Source organism: Microcebus murinus, chromosome 28 (genome assembly GCF_040939455.1).
Source record: "Microcebus murinus isolate Inina chromosome 28, M.murinus_Inina_mat1.0, whole genome shotgun sequence".
In the NCBI taxonomy this organism is placed as follows: domain Eukaryota; kingdom Metazoa; phylum Chordata; class Mammalia; order Primates; family Cheirogaleidae; genus Microcebus; species Microcebus murinus.
In genome coordinates this window covers 1,284,833-1,306,804 of record NC_134131.1, presented here as the reverse complement: position 1 = coordinate 1,306,804, position 21,972 = coordinate 1,284,833, and the positions used below count along the sequence as shown (strand labels likewise).

General features: G+C 38.6%; 1 protein-coding gene and 1 non-coding gene across 7 annotated transcripts in view; both read left to right on the top strand.

The window, feature by feature from the left end:
- UIMC1 (ubiquitin interaction motif containing 1) overlaps positions 1-21,972 on the top strand; it is a 99,534-nt gene that overhangs the window by 59,791 nt on the left and 17,771 nt on the right. For all 6 annotated transcript variants that reach the window (XM_075998410.1, XM_075998413.1, XM_075998408.1 and 3 more), the window contains one exon: positions 4,894-5,047. In XM_075998410.1, the coding sequence (XP_075854525.1) occupies positions 4,894-5,047 (154 nt within the window). The remainder of the gene's footprint in view (positions 1-4,893; positions 5,048-21,972) is intronic.
- LOC142865024 (U6 spliceosomal RNA) lies at positions 10,758-10,864 on the top strand. Its single transcript, XR_012915326.1, has one exon. It is a non-coding gene; the product is annotated as a U6 spliceosomal RNA (small nuclear RNA).

The window sequence follows — 21,972 nt, the reverse complement described above, 5'->3', positions numbered from 1 at the left end:
AGGAGTTTGAGGTTGCACTGAGGTATGATGACACTACTGCATTCTACCCAGGGCGACAGAGGGAGACTCTGTCTCAAAAAAAAAAAGAATTTAAAATCTTTTCAAATCTGTTGCTGTGAAAAGCAGCCTAAGAATTAAATGAATTCTGTGGAAAAAAAAATTTTGGTTGCATTTGTGTATTCTGTCATCCTGTACACCTTAAAAAAAAAAGCTTAATTCTCTTATTCCTGTTTATACTCCAGGTTTTTTTTTAAAACAGTTTTTATAGTAGAACTTAGATTCCCTCCCTAGTCTCTGCACTGCAGGTAACTGGGTAGAAATTCTGCTTTCATGAATCATGCACACTGCCTGGTTCTCTGGAACCTGATCTGTCACAACTGACAGACCAAGATTTCCTAACGCCAGTGGTGGTAGGAAAGATGATGGCTCTCCCTGCAGCAGAGCGACTGAGGACAGATCCTGCTAGATAACGTCGAAATGGGCTCTGGGTCCTTTTCTCAGAGAGGAAACAGAATCTTCTAAATGGGAATGGAGAAACAGTATTATTAACGTAGTCATCTTTAACATACGGAAGAAGTCCTATAAGCCTTTAGTTAGTTAATTCAAGGCTGATTATTTACTCATCCATGACTACAAAGGAGACTGTTCTTTTTTTGGGTCAAAGATCATGAACCCTATTTAGAATTTATAGTGAACATGTCTGCACTGCTATACATCAAATAGATGGAATTGTATAGCTTTTCTCACAATGAATGTCCTCTTTTCAGTGTTGCTGTTTGCTGATATCTGTGGTTGTCCCTAAATGGTCTTAGAAGTTTCTTTTAAAAGAAGTTAGTGATGCTATAGTTTTTAAGTCATTAATCACTGAATAATTACAAGTCACTTATTAGACAGAATTGAATATTTTATGTACTCAACGATAGTATCATTAAGGGTATGGAATCTTGCTCTTGGAATTTGTGTATAGGGTCATATGTCCTAAAACTTGTTTATTGAAAGGGGGTATGGTATAGTGCAAGGAGCTTGTGAATTGGAATTAGAAGATAAGGCTTTGAATCCCAGCCCCACCACTTGATGATGTTGGGCAAATTAATTGTTTTATTCATTTATTAGGTAGATATTCAGTTTGTATACTTTATGCTGGTCATTGTTTTAGACTCTTAGGATGCAAAGATAAATAAGAAAAATAGTCCTTGCCCGCAAAGGGTCATGGTAAGGGAGGAGACAGACACATGAACAGATAATTATAACTATAATGTGGTCTGATGAATGTAATGATAGATTCCTAGGGCATTGGGTAAGTACAAGAAGAGGAGTGCTTTTCTGAATTTCAGTTATTCAAATGTAAAATGGAAGCAAAAGTAACCTATTTTGCTGGGGTACTCTGCAGATTAAACTAGGTAAAGAATATAAAACATGTAGCAGAAATTTATCACAAGTAAAAGCATGCATGTGGAAACAGTTATTATTTTACTGCTTTGTATTGTATTGTGGCTGTTCAATTAGCTTACTAATGACAGAATTGCCTAACAGTATTTGAGGTATTTGGAATACCCATAGCAGAACTGTAGTTTCTCTTGATTTGATTTCCTGAAGTAGTCAGGTTTCCTTGGATTTTCCAGGTTTTCTGAATATCTTGCCTAGAGTTTCCCTTAGTTGGAAACAGACAGATATTGGTAGTTAGTTCAGACAGATATTCTGTTCTTAGAAGAGTTAATAGAAGTTATTCAGAGTCATACAGCTAGTTTAGCCATGAAGTTTTTAAATAAACTGTCAATAGTCCTGTGGTAAGAGGGGGAAAATCTAGACAGAGAGCTTCCTAAGCTATGTATATATAACTTGGGGGGCAGTGATTGAGTGATTTGCAGGAGATGCTTTTATTTTTACTAGGTTCATTTCTTGAGGTGAGGTTTCTTTTGAGGTCTGAAGGTAAGGACCAGCCCTTTAGGAGATCAAGAGTCAGTGTCCAAGTGCTTGCTTTGAGAAATAACTGTATAGTATTTTAAAAGAAGTAGAATTTTTACAGAGACCAAATCCCTGACTACGTGGTCTTAATAAAAACTGCTCTGCTTATATTTTTTCTCCTTTAGGTTCCTCCATAGTAGTTAATATTTAAATAGACCTTTTTAATGATGCTGGGGAAAAATACCTTATTTTAACATAAAACTGTTCAGAAACCTTCTGGGTTACCTATGAATAGTTGTTGGAAGTGGTCTCATATTCACAGTAAGACAATAATAGACAAACTTCTCCCTCTTTGAATACATTAATAGTTGGAAGTACATTCTGTGCATTTTATAGAGCTGATGATGAATACAAAAGAATATAGTATTGAGTATGAGCACCAGTGAGATTTGTGTTATATAACATTTCTGTGCTTAGTGAACTTTAGAATGCCAAGTAACTGCTCATTTACCACTAACTTTTAGTAATTCAAGAATACTTGCAAATTTTTTGGTATATTGATTTCCCCCCTTCTGTTCAAATAGCTTTGCTGTTTTTCAAGCTTTATAACTTATAAGATTTATGAACAGTAGAACCTGGATTTGTGAGAACCTCAGTGATTAAACTTGTAATAAATAGTACCTAGAACTTCCAGACCCACTTGACTCTCTCTACCTCTTAGAGAAGAATAATAGAACCAGATAATCTCCCAATACCTGGCAGGATCAGCTTTCAGAAAATAAGTGGCAGGAAGGCTTTTTACTTCTGCCACAACATGGTAGAATGGAATTACTAAAGGTTTTGATTTCTTACAGGCCTGGGTTTGAGTCTAGATTGTCCACTTACTAACTTTGTGATCAATAGGTTACTTTTGCCTTTCGAAGCTTCAATTTCCCCTTCCACAATGCTGGAGCTACAGATGCCTTCGTTCAGTTGGGTTGTTCTAGGGGATGAATATGGAAATTGTTTTGCGGAGTCTGGCGTACTATAAGAACTCAACCCATTAGTTCCTTTTTCATCTTGTTAGTTTTTCCCTTTTAGAGTATGTGTTTTCAGTAAAAGGCAGGTGTGTTGAAAACAGAACATTTTATGGCAGTTACAAAAACTGTTTGACTTTGACTTGGTGTTTAGATGGCCTGTTTCTCTGCTGGATCACACAAGCAGTAGGTTTTAGGGATAGTCTAAATGGAGAGCCCAAACTGCACCCCCCAAAAAAACAAAACAAAACCCAAAACCCCAGTTGACTCAGAAGTCAAATTATCTACCCATTGCAGTTTTGGTCCTTTTTTTATTCTTGTATCAGAAGAGAGTCGCCCCCCAACCCCCAGTGGTAAGGTGCAATGACAGCCCAAGTGTTCCTTGATCTTAAATGGAAGCAGTAGCTATGTAGGACAGTTTCACATTGATTGGGTAGGACATGATGTCCTTTGAAGCAAGTGTTAGGCAGTAGTACTGCAGTGCTCATGCATAGTGTTGGATTAATCACTACAGAGTTCTTGGCTCTGACCAACCTGTACAAGTAAAATAAAACTGCTTCTAGGGCCGGGTGCAGTGCCTAATGCCTATAATCCTAGCACTCTGGGAGGCCAAGGTGGGCGGATTGCTCAAGGTCAGGAGTTCGAAACCAGCCTGAGCAAGAGCGAGACCCGTCTCTACTATAAATAGAAAGGAATTAATTGGCCAACAAATATATATAGAAAAAATTAGCCGGGCATGGTGGCGCATACCTGTAGTCCCAGCTACTCGGGAGGCTGAGGCAGGAGGATCGCTTGAGCCCAGGAGTTTGAGGTTGCTGTGAGCTAGGCTGATGCCACGGCACTCACTCTATCCTGGGCAACAAAGCGAGACTCAGTCTCAAAAAAAAAAAAAACTGCCTCTGAGAGACACTGGCAACTATAGGAGAAATGATGACTATAAAACACTGAGAGGAATAAGAAAGTGATGGTTTAAGAGTGGCTTCAGCGAATTGATTGTCTTAACTAAGACTTCTTTGAGCCTTCTTAAATATTTGGGTCTTAGTTTCCTCTTTCAATCCCAAAAGTCACAAAAAAAACCCATAATAGGTATATGTCTTACGGGTCTAAGAATAGACTTAAGTTCTTTTTGAAATAGGGTCTTGCTCTGTTGCCCTGGCTGGAGTGCAGTGGTGTGATCATAACTCACCGCAGCCTCAAACTTGTGGGCTCAAGCAATTCTCTTAGCTCAGCCCCGCGAGTAGTTAGGACTACAGGCATGTGCCACCATGCCTGGCTAATTTTTCTTATTTTTTTGTAGAGACTGTGTTGCCCAGGCTGGTCCGTAACTCCTTGCCTCAAGTGATCCTCCCACCTCAGCCTCCCAAAGTACTAGGATTACATGTGTGAGCCACCACACCTGGCCCTTAAGTTTTAAATCCCAGTTGTGCTGCTTTTGGCTTAGGGCTCTTTTGTTTTCTAACTCCTTATGCCTTAAAGTCAGTTATAAGGATCACAGTCCTTTTATGAGGTTGAAAAAGCTGTTGATATACAAAATGTGAAACACAGCAGACACAGCACACAGATGCAACGAGGACTGTGTCTTGCAATGTGTAGAGATCACATGCCCTCAAGTTTTGTAGCTAGATAGTCCTTGGTTTGCATTTCATCTTTGCCACTTATTCTGACTTTGCATAAGTTGCTTCACTGTTTTGGACAACACTTTTCTCATGTGTTAAAAAGTATGTTAATACCTTTATAAGATTGTGAGGATTAAAGAAATAATGCATGCAGAATGTACATAGTTGGCAGGCACTGAATAAATATTAACTCTATTAGTAGTATCTCTCAATCATTAACCCTGAATTTGATAAACTGATTGCTATTGTCTCTTTGAAAGTAAGTGAAATATGGGATGGAGTCTCTTGCAGTTCTTGGAGGAAAAGGTATTTTATAAACTAAGGCTGTTACAGTTGCCGTTTATCATGTTCTTCAGGTTGCTAACAAGGGAGATGCCAAGAAGGAAGTATCTATTTCTACCTTCTCATCCAGTACCCGGGTATCCTGCCCACTCTGTGACCAAGGCTTCCCACCTACAAAGATTGAGCGACATGCTATGTACTGCAATGGTCTGAAAGAGCAAGATACAGGTAAAAAGACTCATCAGGGCAGCCAAACTCTTACTCTTCTTTGTGTGGTGGTTTTTGTAGTCTATTGTGATAAAATGCAGGCAAAAAAAGATAGCTGTTCTTCAAAGTTAAAGTTATTATTGTTTTTGTTTTTTCTATCCAGTTAATTTTCTAGTACTTTCCTGTTCTTATTACTTCTGGCAGGTATATTATCTTGTTACTGTACCTCAGGGGAAAGGGAAAGGGAAATCTTTTGTCTTTTAATGTTTCAACTTGTTCTTTCCCATAGATAGCCCAAAAATCAGTACTAGGCAATGGACCTTCCATTTCAACTTACATAAATATTGAGACTCTTGTGGAACTTGAGGAGCTAAAGTTCTGGAGTTGCCCATTTTTAATTCAAAATAAATCTCTTATGGGGTTTTTTATAGAAATTCTACCTAGAATCAGCAGCTGAAAAATATCCTTAATTTATATTCATGTCCTACATGTCTCTGCTGAGTTACCCTGTAGCTGTTGGTTTATCTAAGAGTATACCAAAAGCCATAATTTTGATACAGTATGAAATATTGATCAAGAAAATCTTCTTGTTAATCACAGCCCTTGAAGTACCACCTCTGGTTTGTCCTGTCTATGATTTCAAACTCTAAATATGATAGTGTCAGCACAGCTTTCTGTGTTCCAACATGCTGAATGTAAACCTTAGGTGAATGGAAATGTTGCAGTGTTCCTCTCAATGCTACTTGATTACCATAACTTACATGTATTTAAATCTGACATTGTATAATTGTGAAGTATTTTATAAGTTAAGATTGCCAGAAGGCCGGGCGCTGTGGCTCACGCCTGTAATCCTAGCTCTTGGGAGGCCGAGGCGGGCGGATTGCTCAAGGTCAGGAGTTCGAAACCAGCCTGAGCAAGAGCGAGACCCCGTCTCTACTATAAAATAGAAAGAAATTAATTGGCCAACTGATATATATATAAAAATTAGCCGGGCATGGTGGCGCATGCCTGTAGTCCCAGCTACCCGGGAGGCTGAGGCAGAAGGATCACTCGAGCCCAGGAGTTTGAGGTTGCTGTGAGCTAGGCTGACGCCATGGCACTCACTCTAGCCTGGGCAACAAAGCGAGACTCTGTCTCAAAAAAAAAAAAAAAAAAAAAAAAAAAAAAAAAGATTGCCAGAGAAGAAAGGCACGTTATTTAATTTTCTTGAGGTAATATGCTTTTTAGTTATTAAATAAGGAAGTACCTAAATTTGTAATTTAATAAATTTTTTGATTTTTCTGATTATAAAATAGTACATGTTCATTGTTGTAATAATAATAATGGCTTACATTTATTGAATACTTAAAATTAGGCATTATTTACATAAATGAAACCGGGCTAAATACATACAAGGGCTGTCCAGAAAGTATCCAGCTGTTATTAATATAACGAGAATGGTTATATGGCTGTATACTTTCAGACAGTCCTCATATATGTGTAGATTATTCTGCAACTTGCCTTTTTTTTTAACAGTAAATTTAGATCTTTCTAAATGTACAGTTTTTTTTTTTTACATAGCTGAGATTGGACTGTATATAGAATTTTATATTCTGCTTTTTCTATTTATGGCATAAAATTTCCCCCATGTCACTAAAAGTTAATTTGTAAAAAATATTTTTATTTTATTTTATTTTATTCTGTTCTATTCTATTTTATTTTATTTATTATTTTTTGAGACAGAGTCTCACTTTGTTGCCCAGGCTAGAGTGAGTGCCGTGGCGCCAGCCTAGCCCACAGCAACCTCAAACTCCTGGGCTCAAACGATCCTGCTGCCTCAGACTCCCGAGTAGCTGAGACTACAGGCATGCGCCACCATGCCTGGCTAATTTTTTCTGTATATATTAGTCAGTCAATTAATTTCTTTCTATTTATAGTAGAGACGGGGTCTCGCTCTTGCTCAGGCTGGTTTCGAACTCCTGATCTTGAGCAATCCGCCCGCCTCGGCCTCCCAGAGTGCTAGATTACAGATGCGAGCCACTGCGGCCCGGCTCTAAAAAATATTTTTAATTCCTGCGTAAAATTCTATAATCTGGATTGCCTCCATTTGCTTAACTGTTAACATATTTGGAATGCTCCAGGTTACTATGTTACAATTATATGACACTGATCCTCTTATGCCTCAAGTTGTCACTGTATTTTGGGGTTATTTACCAAGAATATGTTCCTAGTACTGGGGAGTAGTAAGAAAAAATAGGCTCTAGAGTCCAGTTAATTTGAAGTTGAGTCCTACCTCTGTCATTTACTAGTGTGACCCTATGCTAGTTTCCAAGCTTCCCTTTATGCATCTGCCAAATAATAGCCTTTACCTTTTTCATTTTTTGTGAGATTCTCTAAGGAAAGTGCTTAGCATAGTGCTTACCACACAGTATAAGAACTATTAGCTTTGTTATCACTCTGAATAGTGAAATTACTAGGTGAAGATTTTTAAAAAGTCTTTATGTGTAGTATTGTAGTCTTTTAAATATAATGCAAGTTGAGGCTGGTGGCTCTTGCCTGTAATCCGAGCAGTTTGGGATGATCACTGATGCCAGGAGTTTAAGACCCACCCTCCTGGGCAACATAGTGAGACCCCATCTCTGCAAAAAATGAAAAAAAAAATTAGCTGGGCAGAGTGGCATGCCTGTAGTTCTAGCTACTCAAGAGGCAGAGGCAGGAGGATTGTTTGAGCCCAGGAGTTCAAGGTTGCAGTGAGCTATGATGTTGCCTCTGCACTCCAGCCAGGGTGACACAGTGAGACCCTGTCTCAAAAAAAAAAAAACAACATCCCTTCTCTGGGATGATGTCCCAGAGAAGGTAGGCTTAGCATGGGCTTTGAAGGTTGGATAGGTTTTGGATAAACTCATAGGAATATAGTGGGGCCCTTTGCCCTCCTATGTGTTTAGATAATGTAGGAAGCAAAGGAAACAGCCTCTACACAACAGCTTCCTCTTAATCTTACTAGTAGTGTTAGTTTGTTAAGCTAAATCACCCTTCTATGTGGACATTTTAGAGAGAGTCAGGAGCAGGGAGTCCTCACTGGAACCATACCACTCTCTGCTTGCTTGTCTACTTTCCTGGGAACAGAATTCAGGGGTGTAGGTGGTTTGGGGGAATAGGGGTCCTCAAACTACGGCCCGCAGGCCACATGCAGCCCGCCAAAGACATTTATCTGGCCCACTGGGTGTTTTTGCCGTGCTGCCTGTCCTACTTAGCAGCCGACTCTTCCCGGGCCCATGGTGCGCATGTGTGGAATGTGCGCCGCACTCTCCAACGGCCCTCCAACGGTCTGAGGGACAGTGAACTGGCCTCCTGTTTAAAAAGTTTGAGGACGCCTTATAGGAATTATGCAAGGCACCTACTAGTGTACCTGGCATACAGTAGCTGCTCAGTAAGTTTGATCTCTTTACTTGGTGTCCTCACCAGCTCTCGTGCCCTGCCCCCTGCTTCCTTGCGAGTGACTTAAGATAGTGATTGTTCTGGTTCCTCTGAGCTTTATGACTGGAAATAGAAGCCCAGGCTCCCAGCCTAATTTTTTAATCTTTGCTAAAAGGGAGCCTTTCCTAGTATGAAAGAGAAGGAGTTACTCTTCTTGAAGGCACATAACCCAGGCTGGGAGGCCATTAACCCAGTGCCTGAGGGGAGGAATAAGAGGACTTAACTCCCAAGGTTAAGGATCTAGCTTTCTGTTTCTTTCCACTTTTCCCTGAAGCTGATCCTAGACATGCTTGGATTGGCTGTGTAAGAGAAATAGTAATTAGAGTCATTTACAGGAAATGTCTACCATTTATGCCTAGTTACCATGCAGCACAATAACAATTATGCATATCGTTAAATATGTGTCTGATTAACTTTGCTGTAAGTTTTATTTGATTATAATACCACACTCTGGTTAAGTTGGCTCAGTCTATTGCTCAGTGACCTTACTATCTATTTCAGAACTATGAAAAATTAGGAGTGTTCTTTGAAGGCATTGTTTGTGGTGAGAAGATTCACTAAGTTGATCTAGATTAGAACAAAGACAGGCTTGCCTCTGCATTTGCTCTCTGGAAAATGTATTTGAGGCCAGGCGCGGTAGCTCATGCCTGTATTCTTAGCACTCTGGGAGGCCGAGGCAGGCAGATTGCTCAAGGTCAGGAGTTGGAAACCAGCCTGAGCAAGAGCGAGACCCTGTCTCTACTATAAATAGAAGAAAAATTAATTGGCCAACTAATATATATAGAAAAAATTAGCCGGGCATGGTGGCACATGCCTGTAGTCCCACCTACTCGGGAGGCTGAGGCAGGAAGACTGCTTGAGCCCAGGAGTTTGAGGTTGCTGTGAGCTAGGCTGATGCCACGGCACTCACTCTAGCCTGGGCAACAAAGCGAGACTCTGTCTCAAAAAAAAAATGTATTTGAGACTACTCATATTGAAAACACTAGGAAGAATAAAACTCTCCATTTACTCATTCAATAAATATTTATTAAGTACCTACTATATACCAGATACAATGAACAGAATATATGAATACAATGAACAGAATATAAGGCCCTGATCTCTTGGAGCTTACATTCTAGTAGTGGGAGGCAGACAATAAAAAAAATTAATAGGCTGGGCGCTGTGGCTCACGCCTGTAATCCTAGCTCTTGGGAGGCCGAGGCGGGCGGATTGCTCAAGGTCAGGAGTTCAAAACCAGCCTGAGCAAGAGCGAGACCCCGTCTCTACTATAAATAGAAAGAAATTAATTGGCCAACTGATATATATAGAAAAAATTAGCCGGGCATGGTGGCGCATGCCTGTAGTCCCAGCTACTCGGGAGGCTGAGGCAGAAGGATCACTCAAGCCCAGGAGTTTGAGGTTGCTGTGAGCTAGGCTGACGCCACGGCACTCACTCTAGCCTGGACAACAAAGCGAGACTCTGTCTCAAAAAAAAAAAAAAAAAAAAAAAAATTAATATACAATATGTCAAGTGGTGATATTTCAGAGAAAAAAATAAAGCTGAAGAAGAGGGGGATAAGGAATACTGAGGTCAGAAGGTTGCAATTTAAAATAGGTGGTCAGGGAAGGTTCCATTGAGAAGATAACATTTGAGCAGGGACCTAAAGGAAGCAAGGGAAATAACCAGTACACCACATAGCAGAGGGAATAAGCCAAGAGGATTTTGAGGTAGGTAGGAGTGAGTGTTATGGGTAGAGGGAACAGTTAACATAAAAACCCTGAGATGTGAATAGGCTTGAGTGAGGCTGGATTACATAGTAAGTGAGGTAGAGACAAACAATGAGACCAGAAGAGACAGGGAGGCAGATCACGGGACTCTTAGGCCATATTAAGGACTTTGGCTTTTCCTCTGTAAAAAGGGGGAACCATTGGAGGGATCTGAGCAAAGCATTAATATTTAAGCAAAGGATCACTCTAGCTGCTATGTGGACAGTAGATCATTGAAGTGGGGAGCAAGGGGCGAAGCTGAAAGAACAGAGTCAGTGTTTTAGTTTTGGCAGTATGATGGAGGAGGAGAAACACATAGGTATTGACACCAGGCAGATCTGAACTTAAATGTCAGCTATAATATTTGCTAGTTGGGTAATATTTGACAAGTTACCTTAACCTCTTTCAGAATCAGTTTCCTCATTTATAAAATTAGTCTGATAGGATTGTCATGAGAATCATGGATATTTTATAAAGTTTCTAACACTATGCTTAGCATGTAATAGTTATTCAGTAAATGGTAGCTGTGCTCGCTTCAGTTGCACATATACTAAAATTGGAACGATACAGAGAAGATTAGCATGGCCCCTGCTCAGGGATGACATGTAAATTTGTGAAGCGTTTCATATTTTTAAAAAAAGAAAAAAAATTGTAGCTGCTATTATTATTGACTGTTCTTTCCTGTCTGTGTAGTCTTCCTGAGGTCTGTGTTTCTGTGTGCTAATAAAGAAAGAAAGGAAAAGGCATCAGCCAGGCAGAACTAAGGGAAAGATGAAAGACAAAGCATACGAGTCAAAGGGGTAAGAATAAGTTAGTGAGAAACAGCTCATAAGAGAGTTAGGGATGCTGAAGACATTAACTGTATATACTTTGTGTCTAGATAGAGGGTTGCAGCTTAGAGTCAGTGTACTGCCAGAGTGGATGTTCTCTTCAGGGATATCTCCTAGAAAAATAATGGTGGGTGGGTAAGGGGAGGTAGGAATCCTTCTTTATAAATATGCCCGAGAGCTAACAGAGAAGGACTGAGGCCTAGAATAGGCTTAACTTGGGTGACTCAGCAAAAATCCCTAAGTAAAGTTTCTCTCTTAAATTAGACCAAGTTGGACTTTCTGTTTTATGTACCTGTATTTGTCTGTCTGAATGTAATTTGTACCTCAATCTCCTTACTTGTATTAATGTGGTTTTGTTGTACCCAGGATGATTACGTTAAGCATATCGCTCTTGGAGCCTAACTAGTGATGTTTCAACAGCTGTGAAATATAGCATAGGTTTAATAGAAATAACATGGATTTGGGGAGCACACTGACCTGTGGGGAGATATACAAATCAAACACAGGATGGAAAAATGCAGGAGACTGGCTCCTGCTTTAATTCTGCTTTCTCCAAAAGCAGCTACATTTGATTGTCCTATAGCTGATATAGCATTATGTGTCAGAGGAGCTAAATAACTTCTATAACTCAAACAGTTTTTTTTGTTTTTGTATTTAAATGTTGGGGAGAAATTTGTTTAAATGCTAAAAGACTTCTGGGCACATACACAAAGTTTTAAAATATTTCATGTAAGAGTGAGGAGAGGTGAGTAATCCCGTAGGACAGGAATGGTAAGAAAAGGTATCTAGGGAGAAGAAGGTGTGTCCTAATACATATCAGGTGGACAGTGAAAAATGTGTATATGAACTGCATTTTAAACTCCATTCCATTAGGGGCTAATACATTGCTACTAATAATTGGATTATTAAAATGGTGCTGATTGCTCAAACCTATGTACCCAAAGCACTGGACTATGTCATCCAAAATTTTAAAATACAAATCAAGCACAGGTCACGATCTCACTGAGATTGCAGTTCACTTGAGTAGATAAGACATGCACACAGATAACTGTAATACAAGGTCAAAACTATTACACTAAGGGACATACAAATAAAAATCCTGTGGTGTTTCAGAGGAAATGTGTTTAGAGATTGAGAGGGAAGGGCATTAATGTAGGGGAATAGTAGGCCAAAATCACAGAAATAGAAAAATGTGAAGGGTATACAGGAAAAGAACAGCAATTTAGTGTGGTTGTAGTATGGACAGTTGGAGAATGACAAATGTAACTTGAGTTATGTGGGTTAATATGGGGCAAAATATTTTCCAACTCTAAAATAATTATTTGTGTGTTTACTCCACTGTAGTATATAGGACTCTTTTGGATGCAAGTGTTGGAAATACAATTCCAGTAAGCTTAAATAAAAAAGAGAAGTTAGTTTGTATAATAATTGGGAAGTCTGGTTAGGGGTTAGGCTGAATTAAATCTAGAAGCTCAGATGATGTCTTTCTCCATGTTTAGTTCCACTTGCCTCTATTGAACAGGTAGGTTCTCCTTAAGGGACAAGCAAAATGGCTTCCAGCAACCATAGCTTTTAATGGAAAGGAGGAGTTTTTTCTCCTGAGACCATAGGTCAGTCTAAAAGATAGACTCTGATAGGTTTTACTTGACTTAGGTGCCCACCCATGTTCTAGTCATTATAACCAAGTAGATGGGTAAATATCATTTACAAGTCAGAACAAGTAATGGAAATACCTTTTAGTAATTATCAGAAAGGATATTGGTATCTATCAGAAAATTCTGTCAGTCACGATAACAGAAAACATTATTGACAATGGGTTTAACACATAGGATTTCTTTTTGTTCATGGAACAAGTCTGGAGTGAGGCAGTGGTTAAGTGATGTAATTGAGGACTTAGGCTTTTGGCTTTGTCCCCATAATCTTAAACTCATGACTTCTTGATTCATGGTTTCACAATGGCTGTTGAATCTCCAGACCTCATTGTTTGAGGCAGGAAAAGGCAAAAAGGTAAAGGGGCATGACTGCTTGATTCTGACTACATAGATCTAATACTCATTCCTGCATTCTCATGGAGTTAAGCTTATTCTAAATTATGGTTGAATCAAGTCAATTCTAAATTTAGTGTTCATATCTTTTATGTGTGTTTATGTATCTTTTTGTGTATAAAGTTATACCGTCTCTGAAGTAGTTGGTTAATTGCTTTTTACAGTGATTCAACTTAACAAAATGTTTTCATGTCCTGCTATTAGTGAAATATTGTGCTGGACACTGGGGGTGAGGAGGAAGAGCTCAAGGGGTGGTAAAGGATATGATACAGAGCTGAATGGGACCTCAAATTTGAACTCAAGGAATTTATGGTCCAATGACGGGAACAGACTTGGGCATGACTAAGTATAATACAACTCCGGCTGGTCGCAGTGGCTCACTCCTGTAATCCTAGCACTCTGGGAGGCCGAGGCGGGCGGATCACTCAAGGTCAGGAGTCAGAAACCAGCCTGAGCAAGAGGGAAACCCCATCTCTACTATAAATAGAAATTAATTGGCCAACTAAAAATATATGGACAAAATTAGCCAGGCGTGGTAGAACATGCCTGTAGTCCCAGCTACTCGGAAGGCTGAGGCAGGAGGATTGCTTGAGCCCAGGAGTTTGAGGTTGCTGAGAGCTAGGCTGACGCCACGGCACTCTAGCCTGGGCAACAGAGTGAGGCTCTGTCTCAAAAAAAAAAAATACAACTCAAAGTGCTTAAACAAAGGCACTAACCACCCGCAGAGGAGGAAGGTCTTACCTCTGATTGGTGGAATAAAGGAATGCTTCTTACTTAATTGTTGCCCTAATATGGGGCATGGTTTTTTACTTTTTTTTCCTAATAAAGATAAGCATCTAAAAGAGCAGTGAGCCTTGTCATGTGTAAATTATCTGAATTTATGTTTAGTTGTTTCTTTAAACTGGATTATTAAAAGAATTACTAGATTATATGTATGATGTTTTAAGATTGCTTTCTGGAAAGGTTATACTCAATTTCACCAGCAGTGTATGAAAGTGCTCCTCTTGCCACATCATTCCAAATACTGAGGAATATTCTTTTTTAAAAAAATCATGGCATATTTGATAAGCAATAACCAATGGTATTTCATTGTACTTTATAAAATTCTTTCCTTCTTTTTTTTTTTTTGAGACAGGGTCTTGCTCTGTTGCCCAGGCTGGAGTACAGTGGCACAATCATAGCTCACTGCAACCTCAAACTACTGGATTCAAGTGATCCTCTTGCCTCAGTCTCCCAAGTAGCTAGAACTACAAGTGTGCACTACCACACCTGGCTAATTTTTCTTTTTTCTTTTTTTTTTTGTAGAGACAGGGTCTTGCTATGCTCAGGCTGGTATATTTCTTTGCTTAGTAGTAAAGTTGAAATTTTTTTTTTAAAGTCAATTTGTATTTCTTCTTTAAAGAATTGTTCTTGAACTTTGCCCTAGTATTTGTTAGGATCTTAGTATTGTTTTTATCAGTTTATGTAAGTTCTTTATAAATGATTTGCCTTTTGCTTCAAAGGTACTTCCAGATTTTTTTCATTCACCCATCAGTTCTCACCAAGTTTCCAGATTTTTGCAGCTTGGGACAGCAGCCCCTTTCTTGTGTGAACACTGTGAAAGCTTTTATTTCTTGAAGCAGAAACAGTGCTGATCCTGCAGAAAGATCTAATCGGTGTGAACAGAAGTGGCACTGATATGGGGAAGAGTATTTTCCCCATATTCTGCATAAAAGAGAATTTATGCAGAATTAAGGGAGGGTGGGCAGCAAGTAGAAAAGATAAAGAACTCACTGCCATTGTGATGGGAGGAGGAAGCTAAAGAGATAGGAGGAAGAGGAGATGGTCTTGGTCTAGAGGTCAACAGCAACTGGATGTCCAAAGTGGAATATTTAAAAGAATTGGGGCCGGGCGCTGTGGCTCACGCCTGTAATCCTAGCTCTTGGGAGGCCGAGGCGGGCGGATTGCTCAAGGTCAGGAGTTCAAAACCAGCCTGAGCAAGAGCGAGACCCCGTCTCTACTATAAATAGAAAGAAATTAATTGGCCAACTGATATATATATATATAAAAAAATTAGCCGGGCATGGTGGCGCATGCCTGCAGTCCCAGCTACTCGGGAGGCTGAGGCAGAAGGATCACTCGAGCCCAGGAGTTTGAGGTTGCTGTGAGCTAGGCTGACGCCACGGCACTCACTCTAGCCTGGGCAACAAAGTGAGACTCTGTCTCAAAAAAAAAAAAAAAAAAAAAAGAATTGGGACATAACTCCAGAGCAATTGGGAATTTTAAAACATAATTTTCTCCTATGAATATAAAAGTAATAGAAATAAAACCAACTAGTGAAACCATCATAAATATTATGTTTATTTTTGGGGGGAGGGTTTCACGAATATACACTTCCCTCCCCAATATTAGGGATTCTGATATGTATGCAAAAAATTAACTTCCATCCTGTTTTTACATTTGTCTTCCCCCCCCATATTATAATGTAAGCATTTATCTAACATGCTGTTAGAAATTCATTATATTCATGAAATTGTTTATAATTTTTAACTTTAACAAATTACATAAAATGTACTTAATTCTTTGCCCTCATTGGGAAAATATTTTTGACAAAGGAAACTAAAGGGACAGGATCAGCTTATAAAGCAAAATGCAAAGACATTTTTAAAAGGATGTTTTGGAATAGAGCCTGGGCACTGGATCTGATCAATTATAAAGTAGATTCCTTTTTAATAGGCTTCACCCCAGAACCATTCAGTGTTTTCTGGAGAGATCATCATCTTATTTGAATGCTCATGGTACTGACATAGCATCATAACTGTTAGCCACTAGATGAACTCTTAGACTAGTAATTCCATCCCAGATTTAAGTTACACTGTTGGGTAACTCTCTCTCGGATTATTAATAGTATTATAGAAGCTCTTCTGCCCACCCCAGTGGTCTAATTGGTCTTCTGACAAATTTTGTTCAGCCTTTCTGTGGAGCATTTTCTCATATCAGCTCCACTATGTTCCATTAATAAAGTTGCTGTTTGATGTCACATATGAAGTGGCAGTCTGACTGCAGTCCAGGTCTTCTTGAGTTCTCAGTGCCTTTGATCTTCCCTCTTGTCCCTCTTAACATTGAATTTGCTTTTGCTTCAGTTACCCCTATTTATTGTACATTGATGCTGAAGAGCAAGGCCTCAGAATTTATTTTAGCAGTTTTTCTTCTGCCAGATGTGCCTATCCTTGAAAAATAAAATAGTTCTCTTTAACACCTGAGTTAATACCCAAAGCATTATGTGTCGAAGGAATATTAACAGCTAAAAACCATTTAGTTTTAGTTCTCTCACTTCATGATCCTAGTCACACTTTTTAATTCAGGCATCTAGAGCATTTTAAGAAAGAGAGAAGTTCAACGAATTAATACCAAATGAGTGATCTCCTTTAGAACTATCTTAGAGCCACAGCCAGGACTACAATTATCTATGTGGATAAGTTATTGTTATCTGCATTTTACTGATGATGAATCCAGTATCATAGAGGTTCAGTACTTGTCCATCATTAGGCAGTTAGTAAGCAACAGAGCCAGGACCCATAGCTAGCATTCTTCATTGCCGTGTTCTCTCTGCCTTCCATGTGTAGAGATGAGGCACACTGAGCAAAGTTTGAGGAGACCATGGAAGCCTCAGTCAGTTTCAGGAAGGCAGAATACTAGAATCTTTCACCTCTGAATGCACACGTGAAGTGTGATCTCATTAGAATTGACCTTGTCAGCTTTTCAATTACCTGTAAGAAATAGTTTGATGGATTCAGACTCTTTCCTGGTGAACAGAGTCCATGTGACATAGTCCCCTCTGTAAAAGCATGAGTACAAAGTATAAAAGATCAGTTGAACAATTACTTCTGGTGGTGGCTGTGGAGATTGACCATGCACGGACTAATTTGTAACTGGGGGGTTTTCTGAGGGCCTGATATAAAGGAAAAATGGTTGATAATAAGATTATTTTTCCATTGAGTAAATAGATTTAATTTGCCAAATCTTTCTAAGCCATACCTAACATTAACCAACAGTAGCTACCACTTATGAGCACCTGCTGTGTACTAGGAACTGTGCTTTTTGTATATTATGTTTTATTTCTCACAACAGCCTCTTGCAGCAGATATTATTTTACTTTTATAAAAAGAGGAAATTGAGGCTTGACAGGAAAATAATTTCCCTAAGATTTCATACTGATACAAAATCAAGTTTAACTCAAAAGTTAATACTCTGCTCTAAGGAGTCCTGCTTGAGTGTTCAGATTTTTTTTAAAAAGCAAGTTTCAGAATACTAAATCCAATATGATAGTCAATATATTAAGAATTTGTGGTAAAACTGTGTGTTTGTATAAGAAGAAAATAAAGGTAATAAAATTTTGAGATAAAGGCTACCTCTTGGTGTTGAGCAGGAGGAGAGGCAGAGGGATGGAATCAGGAAGAAGCACAGAGTTAGCTACATCAGTTTTGATAATAGTCTAGTTCTTAAGCTGAATGATGGGTTTACATATATGTTGTACATATTACATTATAAAACATTTTAAAGAATTTGTTTCTATTATGTACCACTAATCATCCATTGCATTTTTTTTTTTTTTTTTTTTGAGACAGAGTCTCACTTTTGTTGCCCAGGCTAGAGTGAGTGCCGTGGCGTTAGCCTAGCTCACAGCAACCTCAAACTCCTGGGCTCAAGCGATCCTCCTGCCTTAGCCTCCCAAGTAGCTGGGACTACAGGCATGTGCCACCATGCCTGGCTAATTTTTTGTATATATATTTTTAGTTGGTCAATTAATTTCTTTCTATTTTTAGTAGAGACGGGGTCTCGCTCAGGATGGTTTCGAACTCCCAACCTCGAGCAATCCGCCCGCCTCAGCCTCCCAGAGTGCTAGGATTACAGGCGTGAGCCACCGCGCCTGGCCTATCCATTGCATTTTTAGAGGAACCTTGGTAAAGCATTTACTAGTAAAATTCAGAGAAGTTCAGAGTTTTTTCTCCATATGGGACTCATTTAGTATTATCTTAATTTAGGCTCTGATGACAGTATCCAACTTGACTTGATTGTTATTAATGACTCTTTAAAAAGAGGCCTCTTGGGGTTTTTTCTAGATCTTTGTGTCTTTGTCACCTAACTTTCATACCAGTTTCTTCAAAAGACAGTGGCTAGTTTATATTTGATTATTGTCTTACAGATTTGTGTGGGTGTTGTACTTTTCATCACAGAAAATTTCAAACATAAAAATTGAGAGAATAGTAGCACCTTGAATCTCCACATCCTATCCAGTCATCCATCAACTCATGACCACTGTTGCTTCATCTATATTCCATCCATGACTTCCCCCTGGATTATTTCAGATTACATCCCAGATATCATTTCATTATTTTACTGTATATTGCTAAAAGATAATATCTCTTTTTTTTTTTTTTTTTTTTTTTTTTTTTTTTTTTTGAGACAGAGTCTCACTTTGTTGTCCAGGCTAGAGTGAGTGCCGTGGCGTCAGCCTAGCTCACAGCAACCTCAAACTCCTGGGCTCAAGCGATCCTCCTGCCTCAGCCTCCCGAGTAGCTGGGACTACAGGCATGCGCCACCATGCCCGGCTAATTTTTTTATATATATATCAGTTGGCCAATTAATTTCTTTCTATTTATAGTAGAGACGGGGTCTCGCTCTTGCTCAGGCTGGTTTTGAACTCCTGACCTTGAGCAATCCGCCCGCCTCGGCCTCCCAAGAGCTAGGATTACAGGCAATATCTCTTTTTTTTAAAAAAAAACAAAAACCTATTATTGTAACTAAAGAATTCCTTAATATCACGAAATATCTGGTCTGTTCAAATCTCCTTGAGTCTCATATTGTTTTTTACAGTTGGTTTGTTAAAATCAGGATCTAAACAACATTCACACATTGCAAAAAGCTTTTGATGATGATATCTCATGCTCTCTTATCAATATTAATAATTTACGGAAGAGTCAAATCCCCGAAATTCTTTAAGACTGAGCTATTCACTTACGCTTGCTATTAACAGTAACTATGTCATAGTCATTTTATTCCCTCCACAGCATCCAACATAGTGTTGTGCAGGTAGGCCCTCAGAAAATGTACTCTTAAAAGCAAAGTTTAGCAAATTTTTTCTTAAGGGGACAAATATTATATATGTTAGGCTTTGCAGGCCATGCATACTCTCACTGCTACTCAGCTCTGCTGTTACAGTGTGAAAATAGCCATAGATAATTTGTAAATACATGAGGTGGCAGTGTTCCAATAAAAGTTTATTTACAAAAGTAAGGTGGCCAGCCCATAGTTTGCCTGTGCCTGTTCTATCTAATTGGTTTTTCATAATGTCTACTGCAGATCCCTAGGGTTCTTTGAAGGTTTAGGAAGGACAGTGTGGGCAGGATCAGTACTGGTAACATTCCACCTTTACCACCCACCTCATCTAGTGTTCTGCTTTTATATATTTTGTATATTGGGTTTCATATGAGATTGTATTTGAAAACAGGATTCTCTTATTTTTAAAAGGTCAAAATTCTTGAGTCTATGACACATTCCTGGTCTTTATAATAACAGCGACTACTATTACTACTGCTTCGTGCCAGGCAGTATGCACTTTAGTATTTAGATTTACTGTTATCTTACCTGATCTTTGCAGCAACCTTACAAATTAGATTCTGTCATTCCTAGGGAGAAGTAATTTGCTCAAAATCTCACTAAGGTGGTAGAGTGGGATTTAGGACTCAGAAATGTTTATTTCAGGGCCTATACTTTTTTCCTCTCTAATTTGAAAAATTTCAAATTTCAAAACGTCAGGAAACAAAAATAGTATACTTTCATTATTCCTCCTCCTCTTCCTCTTCTTTTCCTTTTTCTCATATGTACTTTGTTTTCTCACCATTTGAGACTTAGTTGCAGACATAATGTCACTTTACCTCTAAATACTTTAACATGTATCTCTTAAGATCATTCTCCTAGGAAATCTGAACACCATCATTATACTTAAGAAGTTTAACATTAATGTACTATTATTTAATGTACAATCCACACTCTCATTTCCTGGGTTGTCCCAATAATGTCCTTTGTATCATTTTGGGAGGATGGGGTCAAGGATCCAACTAAGGATCATACATTGCACTTATCTCTCTTAATCATTTTAATCTAGAGGGTTCCCCAGCCTTTTCCCCCTCAATATTTTATGAAAATTTTGAATATACAACAAAGCTGAAGGAATCTTACCTTACTACTTAGATTCTATCATCCATATTTTGCTGTTTTATCACATATCTATTTATCTCTCTAGCCATTCTTTAATCCATGTTATTTTTTGATGTTTTGCAAAGTAAATTGCAAATAGTATAATAGTTCACTTCCCCTGAAATACTTAGTTCATGCAAATCGTGAACTAAGGTCCAATATTTGTATGAAATGCACAAATATTAAGTGTAAATTTGCTCAGTTTGGGTAAATTCATGCACCTATTAAGATACGGAACATTAGCATCACCCTAGAAGGGTCCCTCATGCCACTTCCTAGTTGTTCTCCACTCCTGCCCCCAAAGGCAAACACTGTTTATTTTATTTCTGTATAATTCTACTTTATCTGTTCTAGAATTTCATATAAGTAGAATCATATAGGTACTGCTTTCAGATTGATCCACGTTATTACTTGTGTTAGTAGTTTGTTCCTTTTTATTGCTGAGTAATTGTCTAGCATATGAATAAACCAGTTTATTCATTCTCCTGTTCGTGGATTTTTCACTATTATAAAGAAAACTATGAACAATCTTACTGTACAAATTGCATGGTGAACATAAGATTTTATGTTTCTTAAGTAAATAGCTAGGAATGGGATTGCTAGGTTATAAGAAACTGCCAGAACTTTTCCCAAAGTTGTTGTAGCATTTACATTTTCACTAGCCATTTATGAGAGTTCCAGTTCTTCTAGGTCTTTGTCACCATTTGGTGTTCTCTGGGTTTTTACCCCTAAATTTTTGCCATTTTAATTGGTATATAATGGTATCTTAGTGTGGTTTTACTTTGCATTCCCCTGATGGCTAATGATGTTGAGGCCATTTTTTGTGTGCTTATTCACTCTTTGTATATCTTTTGTGAAGTGTTTCTTCAAATGATTTGTCCATTTTTAAATTGGATTATTTGACCTTTTATTATTGAAACAGTTTCTTCATATGTTCTTAATACCAGTTATTTGTAAAATATATGTTATTCAAATATTTTCTTCTAGTCTGTGACTTACCTATTCATTTTCTTAACGGTATTTTGATGAGAAGTTTTTTTGTTTTGTTTTGTTTTGTTTTTTTTTTGAGACAGTCTTACTTTGTTGCCCAGGCTAGAGTGAGTGCTGTGGCGTCAGCCTGGCTCACAGCAACCTCAAACTCCTGGGCTTAAGCAATCCTTCTGCCTCAGCCTCCCGAGTAGCTGGGACTACAGGCATGCGCCACCGTGCCTGGCTCATTTTTTCTATACATACATTAGTTGGCCAATTAATTTCTTTCTATTTATAGTAGAGACGGGGTCTCGCTCTTGCTCAGGCTGGTTTCGAACCTGACCTCGAGCAATCCGCCCACCTCGGCCTCCCAGAGTGCTAGGATTACAGGTGTGAGAAGAAGTTTTAAAATGGTCTAATTAATCAACTTTTTTCCTTTATAATTATTGTTTTCTGTTTATGATGCATCTTGAATTGAATTTTATGTATGGTGTGAGGTAGTAGTTAAGGTTTATTTCTTCCACAAGGATATCTAGTTATTCTAGCTCAGTTCATTGAAAAGTGCTTTGGCGCCTTTGAAACATCAAATGACTTTGTGAGGTTTATATCCAGATTCTCTGTTACATTTAATTGATCTATTTGTTTAACTTTATGCCAG